At 29.7% G+C, this 16,626-nt stretch overlaps 1 protein-coding gene across 1 annotated transcript; it reads right to left on the reverse strand.

Annotated features, from left to right (window-relative positions):
• Positions 1-13,726: 13,726 nt before the first annotated feature.
• On the reverse strand, positions 13,727-15,079 carry LOC115716294 (lipid transfer protein EARLI 1-like). The gene has a single exon (XM_061115854.1). The coding sequence runs from the start codon at positions 14,681-14,683 to the stop codon at positions 14,051-14,053; it is 633 nt and encodes a 210-aa protein (XP_060971837.1). The 5' UTR covers positions 14,684-15,079; the 3' UTR covers positions 13,727-14,050.
• Positions 15,080-16,626: the final 1,547 nt, after the last annotated feature.

Genomic DNA, 16,626 nt, shown 5'->3' on the forward strand with positions numbered 1-16,626 from the left:
ATATGCTTTTGTTAACCTACTTTTATAAGAATATTTTTCATATATATTTAGATAATCTTTAAATGCATAGAGTAATTTTAGAATAATATTGATGTAATACATAGGATATATATTGTTGAGTGCTAAGGATAGATATAGTAAGCTATAAAAAAAAATACAAAAAAGGTCTATACTGGGATTTGAACTTGTGACCAAAAGGATAGATTGATAAGTTTTTACCAATATACCAAAACACAATAGAATTAACAAATACATTATAAACATTGATTCTAATACTTAAAATAAGAATTCTATTATAGCAAAATAAAACACAAAAAATACCCAAGTTCAAAAAAAAAAAAAAAAACAAAAAATCGCCTCAAGCGGACAACCGGATCAAAAGTTATTAATAATGTTCAAAGTTTTTAAAAAATTTCATGCAAATTTTAACCCTTTATCTACAAAAATACAATACACTACAAAAATGATACTAATATATTAAAAAAAATTATAAAAATATACTAATATACTACAAAAATACAAACACATAATATAAAATATTAATAAAAAGATAGCTAATATACAAACACTTAGAGTAATGTAGATGTGTATTTATTCAACTTTTCAATTTAATTTGTATTTATGGTTATTATATATAATTTATACTTAATTTAATTATATTAATAATAAAATAATATATATATATAAATTATGCTAAAATACAAAATTGGAAGCTGAAAAAAAAACCATACGAAGACCCTATGGTGTCGGTTATTTCATAATAACCGACGCCATAGGGGTCCTATGGTGTCGGTTATATGAAACAACCGACGCCATAGGACCCCTATGGCGTCGGTTATTATGCAATAACCGACACCATAGGGGTCCTGTGGCGTCGGTTGTTTTTAACCCTTTAGCGTCACCCGGAACAGCGTCGGTAGCGAATTTCGCCAATACCGACGCTGAAAGCCCTTAAAAACCGCCTCTAAAGCCCAATTTTGTAGTAGTGATGGTACAGTTAGAACTCAATAAAATCGTCTTAATTAAAAAATTATCTCACTAATACCTATTTCTAACAATATGTCTTATTTTCTACCAATGCACTTATAATAATAACTAATAAATAAATTGCTAATTGTCTCGTATTTCTCATGACTAAATTGTTGGAATATATTTTATCATGCTACAAGAAATATCACTTTTTCCAGCACATTTTTGTGTTGGCAAAAGTTTGGTATTGCGTTGGTAAAATGGAATTTACTTTTGATGTGTTGGTAAAAGGAGTTGGCAAATCAACGTTGGTATTACAACTTTTACCAGCAGAAAATTAAAATTGCTGGCAAAAATAACTTTTCTCGGCACGTAAATGCGCTGGTAAAAGTTAGATTTTAGCCACTGTAAATGTGCGCTGGTAAAACTTTGACCTTTTTGCCAGTGCAGTTTGCGAAATGCACTGGTAAAAAACTTTTACCAGCGCGGTAGCGAATTGTGCTGGTAAAAGTGATATTTCTTGTAGTGTCAGGATCTAAATTTACTAACAAGTATTTTGATTAACACCCCAAATATGTATTCCTTAAAATAATAGAATATAACACATATAAAGTTAAGAAACCATACATTGATGAAAGTGGAATAATATGTCTCCTCCCACTCAGATCTCTAACCCTTGTTCCTTTTTCTCACAGAGTATTATCAAGATGTGAGCCTAATTCTCCTTCAAAGTGTTGGATTCTTCGATGTCTTACACACTATGATTGAGTACTTGACTTGCTATGGGTGGGCATGTACTCTTTCACTATAGGTTCGAAATTTATGAAGAGGGAGAGAGAGGATTTCGAAATAGAGAAAGAATGGAGGCTCTCAAAGACTCTAGTTGTCTAACAGAATGAAAACTAGGTTATAAGGGTTGAATGAGAATGAGAACATCCTATTCCTTTTATATTATTTCACCAAGAGTTAGGATTTACATTATATGGAATAAAAAATAATAAAATAATAGCAACTATTAAGCCATAGTGGTCGGCCATATAGATGGACCCCACTAGTTATAATTTTGCTATTTTTTCAACCATTTATCTTTTATTTCGCTAATGCCATATTTTTCAATTTTAATCCTATAAATGTCAAAACTATTTATTTAATAATTATAATTAATTATCAAGTAAAATTATCATTTAACTTATTTATTAATTAGACTTTACAAAGTCTCTTAAGTAACAAATAAATCCTAAAACTTCTTTTCATCACAATTATTGCTTAGTGAAAATTCATAAGTAAGACATAGTCTAACTTTAGAATTACAATTGATTAATTAAAATAAATTAACTGAATCTTAATTACAAGTAGTATTATCTCAACTAGTGTGGTGACCATCTGCCTATATAATCAAGCTTCCAATAATAGTAGCTCTAGAATTTACCAAGTAAATTCTCTAACTTATTAATTCCTCTTTGCGCCACTATAGATTAGAATTGCACTCTTAATTATATTTTACACTCTATATGTTCCACGATATATATAGATACGCTATGAATTATCCATTGTTATAATCCTAATAATCAATAATCCTCTATATATGATCTACATCGAGTAGAGACAAATTTACCGTTACACCCTTTAATGTATTATATCCTTAAAATATTTAGCTACCTATAAATGATATTTTAATAAACTAATATAATTACTGAAATGAGTACTGAACTATTTATCTCTATTAAGCCAGCTCAAAGGAAATCATCATATCACTTCTATGTCCAGATAGAAACTATAGATTCGGTATCCATGATTAGCGCTCCCACCTGATTGAACTACCATGTCCTTAATCAATATGTCACGAGAAGATCCAATTGGTTGACTTTAACAAACAAATTGAAGAACATAAATAATACAACTGAACTAGAACCTAACCATCTTAGGATTGAGATCATTTGATCTAAGATCAATGAGGTGATATTGAATTTAATAGATATTACGGTAAATTTATTTTATCTTATCCAATTTCAATATCAGTCCCTTCCGACTCATACTCCATACATCCAGTCTAAGCTTACTTTACCATTGCTTTGGAAAGGATATAACACTTATATATTCAAGGTGCAAGTAAACTACATTGTAGATTATCATATCAGTCAAATCATGTGGACTGATTAATCATAAGAATTCATTTAATCACATAATCTTGATTACTTTCCACTAAGTTGATATCACAATAATTAAGAATATCAATGTGATAAGGATTTAAATAAATTTTTAAATCAAACAAATGATCATGAAATAAATGTGTGAACCAAATAACACATTACACAAGTAATAAAATAATTTTGTTTCTTTATTGATAAAGGAATATTCAAGATTACATTGAATAGAGTTTTGTTTAGGGCACAAAACCCAACAAACTCCCTCTTGTACTAACATACAACAATCAATACATTTTAATTAATTCTAGATTCTCTCTGTGCTTTTCGAATGCAGTTACTATCAAAATCTTAGTGAATGGATCAGCTCAATTGTCTTTAGGATCAACTTTTTCCACTAGTACGTTCCCTCTTGCCACATATTCTCTGATGATGTGGTATTTCCTCTCGATGTGTTTGCTTCCCTTGTGGCTTCGAGGCTCTTTAATGTTGGCTATAGCACCAGTATTGTCACAAAGTAAAACCAGTGGTTTTTCCATTCCAAGAACAACACCAAGTTTTGTGAAGAACTTTCTTAGCCAGACCAATTCCTTAGTGTTGGATATATTTTACCATTGTTTCATATTTTGTAAGTCAAATACACTCACCACCATTAGGGTGATCCATACCATATAAAACACTTACAAAGCTACTTATCTTTTGAGATTAAACGGTGCTAACTTGCTAATGAACGTTCCTCCATTAGGGAGGATTACTCACTAAAACAAAAGCTATGTAAAACCAACAATGGAGATCGAATGTCCTAATAATAAAGCTCATTATTTAAAGTGTACTTTCTTCTAATATTTATTTTAATCTATTTATTTAAATATATATATTTATTTAATTAAAATTTCAAATTTAGAATGAAAAATTCTAAATATAAATTTTAATTTAATATTTATAAATTTTACTTAGATGGATATGAAAATAACATGAATTATTTTCATCTTAGTAATAATTTCCAATAAATATTTAGAAAAATATTCAATTTAAGTTGTTACAAAATTAATTTAAATTAATTTACAACTCAAATTTAATTTTCTATAAATATACATTGCATTTCGAAAAATTGAAGTATTTAAGAATACTATTTTCGAAAAAAATGCTTTAAAATAAAAATAAATTCTGGAAAAATTATTCTAATTTAATGTTGGCCCAAAATTAATTAATAAAATTAATTTACAAAAAAAAATATAATTTTCCTATTTAATTAAATATTTAAGAAATTTTTTAAATATTTAAGTATCATGATGAAAATCAACTTAAATATTAATCTTCTATTTAATTAAATACACTAGAAAAACACTTCAAGCAAAAATAGATAATATCTATCTAGATTTTCATTGACTAATTAATTAATTTTCTAATTAAATATATTTTACTTCATTTATTTTAATTAATCATTAAATGAAAAAAAATCATTGATTTAAGTTGGTCCAAAATTAAAATAAATAATTTACAACTTTAATCTATTTTTCAAATAAAATTCGAAATTAATGCATTTAAGAAATGCAATTTCGAAATTGTGGAAAAAGATTAATAAAATAAAATAAAATATATTTTGAAAATTATTCAAATTTAAGTTATATGAAATAAGATTTCAAACTTAAAATAATTTTCAATTTTAATTAAATAACATGAAAATAATAATATTTAAGTATCATGATGAAAATCAACTTAAATATTTAAATTTTCAATTTAATTAAATGTATTAAATTCAAGAAATAAATAATTAAGTATAAAGGAGACTTAATTATTAATTCTAGTTTAATACTAGGAAAAATATACTTTAAATTAGATTGTGCCAAAATTAATTATTAAACAATTAATTTCACAATCTATGATATTTTCCTAATTAAATATTAGAAAAAATAACTAGTTCTAGAAATAACTATCTAGAATAATTTCATTTACTAAGTATTTTTCTAAAATTAACTTTAAAATATTAAATAAAAAAATAAATTTCATATATTTTAAAAGTTAATTATGTTGCTAATTCAATTTTAATTAGGTTAGACTAATATAATTAACCTAATACAATTATTTAAATAAGGCAAATGGGCCTTCACAATTGGGGTAGTTCATGTGAGGGGGAGCTGGGTTCAGTATGTCGTACCCACTTCTATTGGCCCCCAACTCTCACACAAGACCCAAAAGAGAGGAATTTAACCTTTAAATAAACAATTTTTATTCATTGAATAAGCCCAAATCTAATTGGACCTAAATAAATTTACTATGTCAAAATTTATTTTAGCAACCTAGTCCATTTACTTAGTAAAACTTAAATGGGCTTCCTATATGCATCTAAGCCCAATAGCAAACATATAGGCTCACACAGGTCAAATGATTTGGATGGGCCCTATCATGTTACTAGGTTTACACAGATGAAAAAAGTTGCAAAATTTACCTGTTACAAATTATTTATAAGATCTATTGACAATTGGACTATGATTAAAATCAGATCATTGGATCTGTCAACAAGTTAATCATAGCAATTTAGATCAAATAAATAATAGGTTTGTAAAAAAAAATTTGAATACATAATAATATAATCAAACAATACAAACAAATAACTGATCTGGAATATCTGGAAAGTAAGCTAAAATATCTCAATTTTAAAGTTTAAAATAAAATTAAATTTAAAAAAAAAATATCTTAACTATAATTCAAATTTAGGTTGTTTAGAGAATATTTGAAAAAATTCAAAATTCAACAAACTCCTAAATTTCTTAAATTCTAACAAAAAATCAAAAATATCTAACCAATTTTTCAAATATCAAGTTTATTCAAAATTTAAATTTATTTAAAATTTCTAATAAGATAATATAATATAATATCTTGAATTTTAAATTTAGATATATTATTATATTCTGAGTCTTATAATTCAATAAATTTAAATATTACATAAATAAACTAATTGAAAAATAAGATATTTTATATGGTTAGAAAAAAAAAATAATAAAATAATAAGTTTGAAAAATTTATGGTTTGAAACCCTAAAATATCTATTCAAACTAAACTAACCAATTTTTCAAATCTTCATGTTATTTTTGCCAAAATATAATTTTAATAAAAAAAAATGTCTAATAAGATAAAATATTAAACCTAACATATTCCTAATCTTATAATTTTAATTTATAAAATATATTTTGAAAATAACAAATTTAAAAAAAAATATGATATGGTTAGCAAATTTTTAAATTTGAACAAGATTATTTTTAAAAGATAATATTTTAATATCAAAGTAAGATCATTTAAAATTTAATAAAAAATAATATCTTATCTTATAATTAAAATAAATAAAATAATCTAAAATTTCAAAAATAACCATAAGGCTTCTTTCTGAGAAATCAAATTTTCAAAATTCAAAACCTACTAATATCAGAAACTAATTTTAATTAATTAAAAAAATTAATAAAAATTAATTTTATTCTGACAATTAGATTTTTAATTGAAAATTTAGATTCTACACAAAATTCTACCAAAAATTGGCTTTTGGTTCAATGAAAAACGATTTTTGAATCAAAAGTTATGACGAAAACAAGTTTGAGGCACAAGAGTATGCATTGCATACCCCTGCGCGCGCGGAAGCATGGTTTTGGCCTAGGAAAGAGGCTGCAAGCAGCGTCATTTGACCAAGGGACGTGGGCGCGAGCTGCCCTTCAGACAAGGTGCTGTCCGAGCGTCAGCGCGCGCGTGTGTGCATTCAAATCCTGATATTTTCGTTCAACTTCAAAAAATCATAACTAATTTATAAAAAAATCCAAATTAGGTTATGTAAAAGCCTAAATTTATTAATTTTTCGTCTACTTTCCAGAAAAAATAATTACAGATCGAAATAAAAAAAATTTCAGTAACATATATTGCGATTTCTAAACTATCATCAAATAAGCACATAAACCACATGACACCATCCAAATCAACACATAACATCGTTTTAATTCATATTTTCATGAAATTAAATCATTACCATGGCTCTGAGGCCAGTTGTTGGATATATTTTACCAGGATCTAGATTTACTAACAAGTATGTTTCATTAACATCCTAATATGAATTCTAAAACAATGAAATAAACACATATAAAGTTTAGGAAACCTTACATTGGGTGTAGCGGAATATAATGACTCCTTCCGTTCAGATATCTAGCCCTTGATTCCTTTTTGTAGCAGAGCATTATCAATATCTGAACCTGGATCTCTTTCTCTCCTTCCTTTGATGCTGATTCTCCTTCTATTGGATGGTTTTCCACAGTCTTACGCACTATGATTGAGATATCACTTGATGTGTGTGGGCACTCACTCATTCACTCAAGGATTTCAAAAATTTAGAGAAGAAAAGAGAAGGGAAGAGGTTCAGCCTATAGAGAAAAGATAGAGGCTCAGTTTTCATCTGACAGAAGTTAAGTGTGAATGAGAGCCATCACTATCTATTTATAGATAACCACCTAGGTTTAAGTTAGAATTATTTGGCATTAAAATAATGAAAAAAATAAATGATAAAAGCCTATAAGTGTGGCCGGCCATGGGCCTTGGATAATGGGCCTCACTTATGCAATTTTGCTGTTTTATCATTTCTGCATCTCATTTTCTCAAAAACGTCAATTTTCAAATTCAACCATTTAAATGCCAATTCTAATTATTTAATAACTAAAAATTAATTATTAAATAATATTGTCATTTAATATATTTATTAATTAGACATATAAAGTCTCTTAATTAATAAATAGACCTAGAATCTCTTTTCTTTACAATTTCGCCCTTGCTTAGTGAAAATTCACAAAGTAGACATAGTCTAACTTTAGAATTATAATTGATTAATCAAAATCAATTAACCGAGTCTTACAAGCAGTATGGTCTCAACTAGTATGGGGACCATGGGTCTATATATCCAAGCTTCCAATAAGCAGATCAAGAATTTATATCTTAAATTCACTGACATATTAATTCTTCGTTGAATCCAGGCATAGAACTTAGAATTGCACTCTCAGTATATAGAACACTCTATATGTTCCACGATATAGACACGTCATTAGTTATCCATTGTTATAACCCTAATGTGATCAATGATCCTCTATATAGATGATTTACACTGTAAAGGGATTAAATTACGGTAACACCCTACAATGTATTTTATCCTTAAAACACTTAACCCTGTATAAATGATATTTAAGCTAAGTGAAATGAGATCTCCACCATTTATTTTTGTTTGTTTAAGCTCGAAGGAAATCATCCTTTACTTTCAGTTTGCCAGATAGAAGCTATAGATTCCATATTTATGTTAGCGCTCCCATTCAATTGCACTACCGTGTTCCCAAAATGTACGTATCACCCTGACCCAAAAGTAAGCTTAACTAACAAATCAAAGAACACGAATAAAACTCTTGAGATTGAACCTAATCATATCAGGATTAAGATCATTTGATCTAGGATCAACAGGTGATATTGAATTGAATAGATATTACGGTAAATTCTAATATATCTAATCAAAGTTCAATATCGGTCCCTTCCGATGTATACTCCATACATCCGATGCATGTAAACTTTGCCAATGTCTTGGAAAGGACATAACACTTATCCAAGGTGTAAGAATACCTATTGCTGATTATACCATGTCAGTCTAAATCCAGTGTTCTGACAAATCAGGGAATAAACTTTCGAACATATAATTAAGATTATATTCCACTGTGTTGACAACACTATAATCATTAACAAATTGATATGTTCTAGACTTAAATAGAATTCATACATTATGTACATATAATCATGTGAACCATGCAACATTAAATGTTATTTCTGATCTATATTAATAAGTAAATCTGATTATATTGAAATGAGTTTTATTTAGGGCAGAAAACCCAACACTTAGCAGCCTCAACAAAATCTATGTATTTGGCCTCCATGGTAGAGTCTGATATTATGGATTGCTTGACACTTCTCCAAACAACTGCTCCACCCCAAGAGTAAGTACCATCCTAGATGTAGACTTCTTGTCATCAAGACAAGCTTGGAAATCTGAGTCAGTATAGCCTACGGGATTTAAAGCACCACCCTTGTACTTTTTAAATATTTTAGAATATGCTTAACTGTAGTCCAATGTTCCTCTCCTGGGTTCGTCTGATACCTGCTCACAATTCCTACTGCATAGCCAATTTTTGGTCTAGTGCATAACATAACATACATTAAACTTCCAACTGCTGAATCGTAAGGAACCTTTCTCATGTCTTCTATCTCTTAGAGATAAATGGGACACTGTTCCTTAGATAGATGCACACCAGGTCTAAAAGACATAACTACCCCTTTGGTGTTGCTCATTGAGAATTGCTCTAGCACCTTATCAATGTAAGCTGCTTGCGAGAGAGCAAGTGATCTGTTCTACCAATTTCTAATGATTTGAATACCAAGAACATAACTAGCTTCACCCAAAGCTTTTATCTCAAATTGAGTGTTAAGCCATTCCTTAATGTCAATCATTTTTTTTTGATATTGTTACCAGTAATCAAAATTTCATCAACATAAAAGACCAGGATTACTACCACTTGATTATCCTTGAGTTGGTAAACACAAGTTTCATTTTCATTTTGGTGAAAGTAGTAGGTTTTAATTATTTCATGAAACCTTTTTTTCTAAGAACGAGAAACATGCTTAATTCTATAAATGGACCTATTGAGCTTCCAAACTTTCTCTTCCTGTCCTGGAAGTTTATAACCTTTTGGTTGCTCCATATAGATTGGCTCATCAAGAATTTTGTTAAGGAAGCTGTCTTGAGATCCATTTGCCAAATTTCATAATTGAAAGTGCCAGCTATGGAGAGAAGTATTCTGATGGATTTGCGCATGATGACTGGACTAAAAGTATCCTCATAGTCCACACCTTCTCTTTAGGTATAACCCTTTGCAATTAGTCTAGCTTTAAAAGTTTTGACTTCTCCACGAGCACCTCTTTTCTTCTTGTAGACCCATTTACATCCAATTGGATGATAATCATCAGGTGCATCTACATATTCCCAGACTTTATTTCTTTTCATGGAATCCAGTTCTGAATCCATGTCAGCTGACCATTGTTTCCATTCCAGACTTGCCATTGCTTGTTTATAGGTTAATCGATCGTCATCAATACCATCACCAATGACCGTATTGATTTCACCATTCAAGCCATAACGAGCTGGTTTTGTGGAAACCCTCCCACTACGACGAGGGGTCGTGACCTTTTGAATAGGAACATCATTGGTAGTTTTATCAGTTGTAACAACTTGCATTGGTTCCACCAAGGCAGTGGGATTATCCTCTATTTGAGTAGAAGATGATGGAACATCAGTTGGAGTTATATCTGAAAGCATTTTCTCCAATACTACTTTACTTTGTAGCTTGAAGTTCTTAATATAGTCATCTTAAAGGAATGTGACATTTATAGAAACAAACATTTTATTGTCCTTGTGACTATAAAATAGTCCACCCCTAGTCTCATCGGAATTTTTGACAAACATGCAAACCTCAGTTTGCGCTTCCAGTTTACCTTCTTTCTTTCTTAAGACATAAGTATGGCACGGGGGTGGCCTTGAAAAAAAGTAGGCCATAGGGAAAAAAAAAAATTTGGGCCCTTATGTTAGAAAAAATGTGGTATTTTTCAAAATCGGTAAAAAAAAAGTATAGTTTTAAAAGAGAAAAAAAAAAATTTGGGCCCCTGGGCTGGGTGGGCCCTAGGCACAGGCCTAGCCCGCCTATGCCCAGGGCTGGGTCTGGTAGGGCACCTCCGGATCCTATAATAGCGTAAACTAGGTATACGACCACTCCATAGTTCTACAGGTGTCTTGGAGATCTAGGATTTTCTGGAGGTGATCGATGTCCATGTTGATTTCAGATTTAAAATTTTTGGAAGAAACCATTTTGAGAAGGTCTCATGTAGAGACCGTATTTTTGGAAAAAGAAATATTTATTTTATATTTTTTTTTATTTTTGTACTTGGAGGTAAAAAAAAATAAAGTTTAGATGTAATAAAAGTATAAGGAAAAAAACCGCTTATTTTATCAATTCTTTTATATTTATATATTAACCCCTTCAAAGTTATTTTATTACATTTTGGCCCCTTCCACGGTTTCTGCACATATTGTAAGTTTCTCAATCTTTATATTTAAATATGCGCACACATAATAATGAAAAGTTATTATGATGGAGCTATTTAAGAACCATTAATTAATTGACCAATTAGCTTTGTTGTATAGGATAAATAATTTTCTTATATTTCTTAAAAGAAGAATCTATTACTTGTAATTAATTTATTAATTAGATAAGGGCTATGTAGTCTCACATGTCCACTTTATTATGTTGAATTATTTTCTCGCCCTGATTATATGCTCATTAATTTTAATTATGTTAGCTTATGTTTTCAATCAATTTGAAATATAAATATGAATGTAATGAATATATATATATATATAATAACTATTAACTAGTCAAGAATTTTGCACTCTTTGATTGTACTTTACTCATTAAAAAGAAGCCGCAATATGCCAAAATATATTTCACGGGTAAAGAATATGGTGGTTAAGTGGGACCAATATATACAATAATCAGTAATTGACCGAAAACCATTATTTTAGAAAGTATTTTCCTCACCACACATGCAGTACTTATGTGCATAAATATAATGAAGGGAATTTATAATTAATATATACTTAGATCAGCTGGCTCCATGTCATCTCTACAGATGATTCTGCTCAAAATTTATTACAATGCTCTAAATATTTATGGTAATTTTAGGAACATACAAAAATATATAGTAGAATGTAATTGAACGTACGTGCATGCACGCACGTGCCGTATATGTAAGTATAGATACTGTCCCCTTTGTATTGCTACACTTGTTTACGTGATGACACTGGAAGTGAAAAATAATTATCATCATGAACAGGTAATGGTATACATAAGAACGTATAACATAGCTCGGTTATAGTAACAAATGTACGACAATGATAATAATCTTAAAAGGATTTTATTCACGCATATATATATATTAATTATTTAATATTTATATAGACGAGAAGTTTTTGTTATTATTTCCATTTTTATTAGTTGGTGTTTTTACAATTTGACTAGCACTTCGTTTCTTTTTCGTTTTTACTAACAAAACTGTTTTTTTTTTTTTGAATCTTTTGGGCTTAGATATATATTATAGACACAGAATACATAACATTATATAAGTTCAAGTAAATAAGTAGAGAAAAGTTAAAGCATCATCAGGTTTTCACTTTTAGTTTTTCCGTTTAATGTAACAAACCTATTTAATTAAATCAACTACAGTATAATGATGGTGATTTTATTTCATTGTTATAATTATTTTATAATAAAAAACTAGCTAATTACTAATAAGGTAGCGTGATTATAATTACTTGCAATTTGTGATCAAATTTTCAAATTTTATCTGTAGAATTTAATTTAGGATTTTTTTTTACACTTCAAAATAATTTTTATTTTGTATTTTTACAAAAATTCACATAATAGTCTATATAGAAACTAACAAAATAACTTAAACCACAATTAAAATACACATAACAATTTACATAAAAACTACTAGAGCAACTCAATCTGTAAATTAAAAAAAAAAAAATCAAATAATGATATATAAAGTAATTCACTTTTAATTTCTTGTGGATACTTAACAGGTACGTACATGCCGTACGGACTACTGTCGACATATTCCTTGCAAAATTAAATTATTTTTACACTAGCAATTTAGTTTTATAAACAAAAGAAATCGATCACTTTATTTAACACACAACATACATAAATTAAATGATAATCTGGATATTTGAGTTTTCTCTTCAACCGGAGCTTTAGTCACGGGTAATAAGAAGGTACCATAAATATATGATCGAGCTATATGTACTCCATAATTGAAAGCGATGTAGTGGACATTGACGTATATAATATAGAATGGAAAAGCTGCTGGAATCCTTAATATCCTTTTCTCTTATTTTCATACAATAATCTATAACTATATAAAAAAAGAGAATGGGCCACGGGAATGCCAATAGTTATATGGATTGTGTGTTTGAATGCTTACCCCTATGATGGGACATGAATATGTTGTGTTTGCATTCGACAAAATCTAGAAGACCTTTTTCAATTTGTTTCTTCTTAACTTTATTGAAATATACATTGAGTGAACTGTATCTAAAGATGTACCTTTTATATGCGTATGGGAATATATAATATCATTCCATATAATTGATTGGAGAAACATCATATGTATATATATACTACGTAGGTATATGGAATACATATCAATATACATATTATTAGTTATTCTCGAATTTGTATCGTAACTGTTCGTCAAACTATATAGAAAATATTATAGCTATAATTTTAAATATATATTAAAAATAGTAGTAAACTAGAGTGGTACACATCAAGGAATTTATATTATTTCTTTTGTCACAAAGTGACAAATTAATTAATCTGTAAATTAAGCATCATGAATATATAGAAATATATAAATTTAAATTAAACTTCAATCCAAGAAAACATAAAAAAAAAAAAAAGGACATTTATCATTGATCATAATGATTGCATAAATTTAACACAAATACTATGCTTAAATTTATTTATTATCACCCACAAATCAAACAAAGCCATAATAAACGAAAGGAAATGGGAGATTTCCACGTACAAATTAAAGACTCACACAAACACACACACTATTTAAAAACCATCACGTGATACATGATAGGTAGGATTTTAAACTTAAGAAAATAATCATAAAAGCAATAATAATAATTATTATATGTAAATATATCAAGTGGATATATCATATGGTGAAGAACCAAAAGGGTAGGTATTAAGAGAAAAAGAAAGAAGAAATCATTGAATCATTTTGGTACGTACGTAGGTAGTAGTTTATTAGGAACACTGGAATCCACGTGGGGCATTTCTGGAGCAAACGTTGAGAAGCAAGCTCAGTGAAAGTGGGATGTTGAGGTTGATACCTAGAATATTAGCCCTAATGGCGGTGCAAAGGCACACGGCTGCTTCAAGGTCAGCAAGGCCTTGGATAAGAGTACAGCAAGGTGTCACCGGAGGAGTTCCAATGGTGGCGTTAATCAACCCTCCAAGAACATTAGCGCAAATCCCTAACTTAAGGGCATCCCTAGGGCATGTTGCTGTACTTCCGTTGCCACCACCACCGCCGCCGCCACCGCCAGTGCCAGGGCTTGGAGTTCCACCACCACCGCCGCCACCACCGGTGCCAGGGCTTGGAGTTCCACCGCCACCACCACCTGAGCCGCCTCCACCTGAACCGCCTCCACCTGAACCTCCTCCACCTGAACCTCCACCACCACCTCTACCACCACCACCGCCGCCACCTCTTCCCCCACCACCACCTCTTCCACCACTACCACCTCTACCGCCACTGCCACCACTACCGCCACCGCCACCACGGCATGAGCCACAACCACTTACAAGAGTAAAGAAAAGAATGTTTAGTGTGAGGAATATGGCAAGTGAGGCAGAGGAAGTTTTGGAACGACCCATCTTTCTCTCTGATCTCTCAAAACACAAAAGTGTTTGGCTAGGGTTAGAGGACTGATGGGATATATTTGAATGTTGGGAGTGATGGGGATTTTATAGGGAGTCGAGTCTTAGTTGATCACTCTACCTAAAAATAAATAAAAATAAAAAATCTAATGTATAATACGAACAAATAAATAAGTCCAAGTGTGGGAAGGGAATCATGTGTGACCTCTTGGGATTTTAGCTGGCATGAGAAAATTAAAGCAAGTTTTTTAGGCAAATTATTTGGATGTTTATGAGAAATAGGGACTGGCAAAATATTGTCATGTTCCTCTTTTTTTAGCAAGATCCATCTCTTGGATCTCATTAATTATTTTTCTCAATGTTTAATTTTGCAATAATGTTTACATTATTATTACTAAACCCTACTTTGGCTACAGTTCCCATCCACATGACATGAGCTTTGAGAGTTGGTCTAATTTGATTGAAATAACTAAATGGAAAGGAATGGAAATGGGCCCCAAATAATCACATGTTGTGGAAGTATTTCAAAGCTATTGCCCCCACACTACATATATCTACTTCTGTAGAAAGTTGCAAAAACAAATCAAGATTATCATCATTCAAACTTTGATATCGGTTGGATTATGATTATTATATATTTATATATATACATGTATATATGTATATATATACATATATAGAGAGAGATGAGTCTGTATATGTGTGTCTTTAAAGATTAATATACAGTAAGAATTCTTATAACAAGGACATATAGTTTCATTTTTTTCACGGGTTTCACTCTAGACAAATTATATATTTAGTTTGGGAAAGTTTCTTAATAATGTACTTGCTATATTGATCACTTTTTTCAATAGTTAAGGCTCCATGGTTATTCAATCACTTATGATTAAACTTTTTTTTTTCTTCTCTAGAATTAATTATAAGTTTCTCTGTCATGGTGAGGTCAAGTTGATGTTGAAAATATTAAACTTGATTTAATATGGTTAATTTCTAATTTTTTTTCCTGTTGTTACTAGAGTTTTTAAAGTATTTTTACATTTACTAATGTTTTTAGAGTTTTCTTTGAATTTACTAGTTTGTTTGAGTACTCTTAAATTTTACAGAAGTCTCCTTCACTTTTGTTACATAGTAGGAATTGTGCAAAAAAAAAATGTAGAAGCTAATCATTTAATAATATTTATAGAATATATAGTCCATAAAGTCTTATAAATAGAGATATAATCCCACTATTTTGTACCAAGTCAAAAATTACACAAGTTGAGTTATAAAATATATTAAAGTATCTCCAATACTCTTTCTTATTTTCTAACAAAGTGGTACCAGAGCCAAGTTTTTGTGAAAAAAAATGACAAGTGGAGGAATGATTCCCTTCCAAATTTAAATGCTCACCAAAAGCAACTATGCCAATTGGAGTATCAAGATGAAGGCGCTACTAGGAGCTCAAAATATGTGGGATATTGATGAGAAATGTCATAAGGAGCAAAACGATGTTGCTCTTTCTCAAACTCAATGAGATGTCTTGAGGGATTCAAGAAAGAGTGACAAAAAAACTACCTATCTCATTTATCAAGCGGTGAATGAAGATACATCCGAAAAAATCTTGAATTCATCTGCGACCAAAGACACATGGGAGAAGGTTCAAACTTGCAACAAAGGAGTGGAGCAAGTGAAAAAGATTCATCTTCAATCTCTTAGAGATGAGTTTAAAACTTTATTTATGGAAGATTCTAAATTCATTTCTGACTATTTTGCTATAGCATTATTAATTTTCAATCAGTTAAGAAGATATTGTGAAGAAATTAGTGAAGTAAAGGTTATAAAAAAAATTATTCACCGTGAGTCCAATCTTAGTACATTGCTACAATCATTGAATATAATAAAGATTTAGAATCTATGACAGTTGAGCAATTCGTGGGTTCTTTACAAACCTACAAGGAGAA

The sequence above is a fragment of the Cannabis sativa genome, chromosome 5 (assembly GCF_029168945.1).
Source record: "Cannabis sativa cultivar Pink pepper isolate KNU-18-1 chromosome 5, ASM2916894v1, whole genome shotgun sequence".
NCBI lineage: Eukaryota > Viridiplantae > Streptophyta > Magnoliopsida > Rosales > Cannabaceae > Cannabis > Cannabis sativa.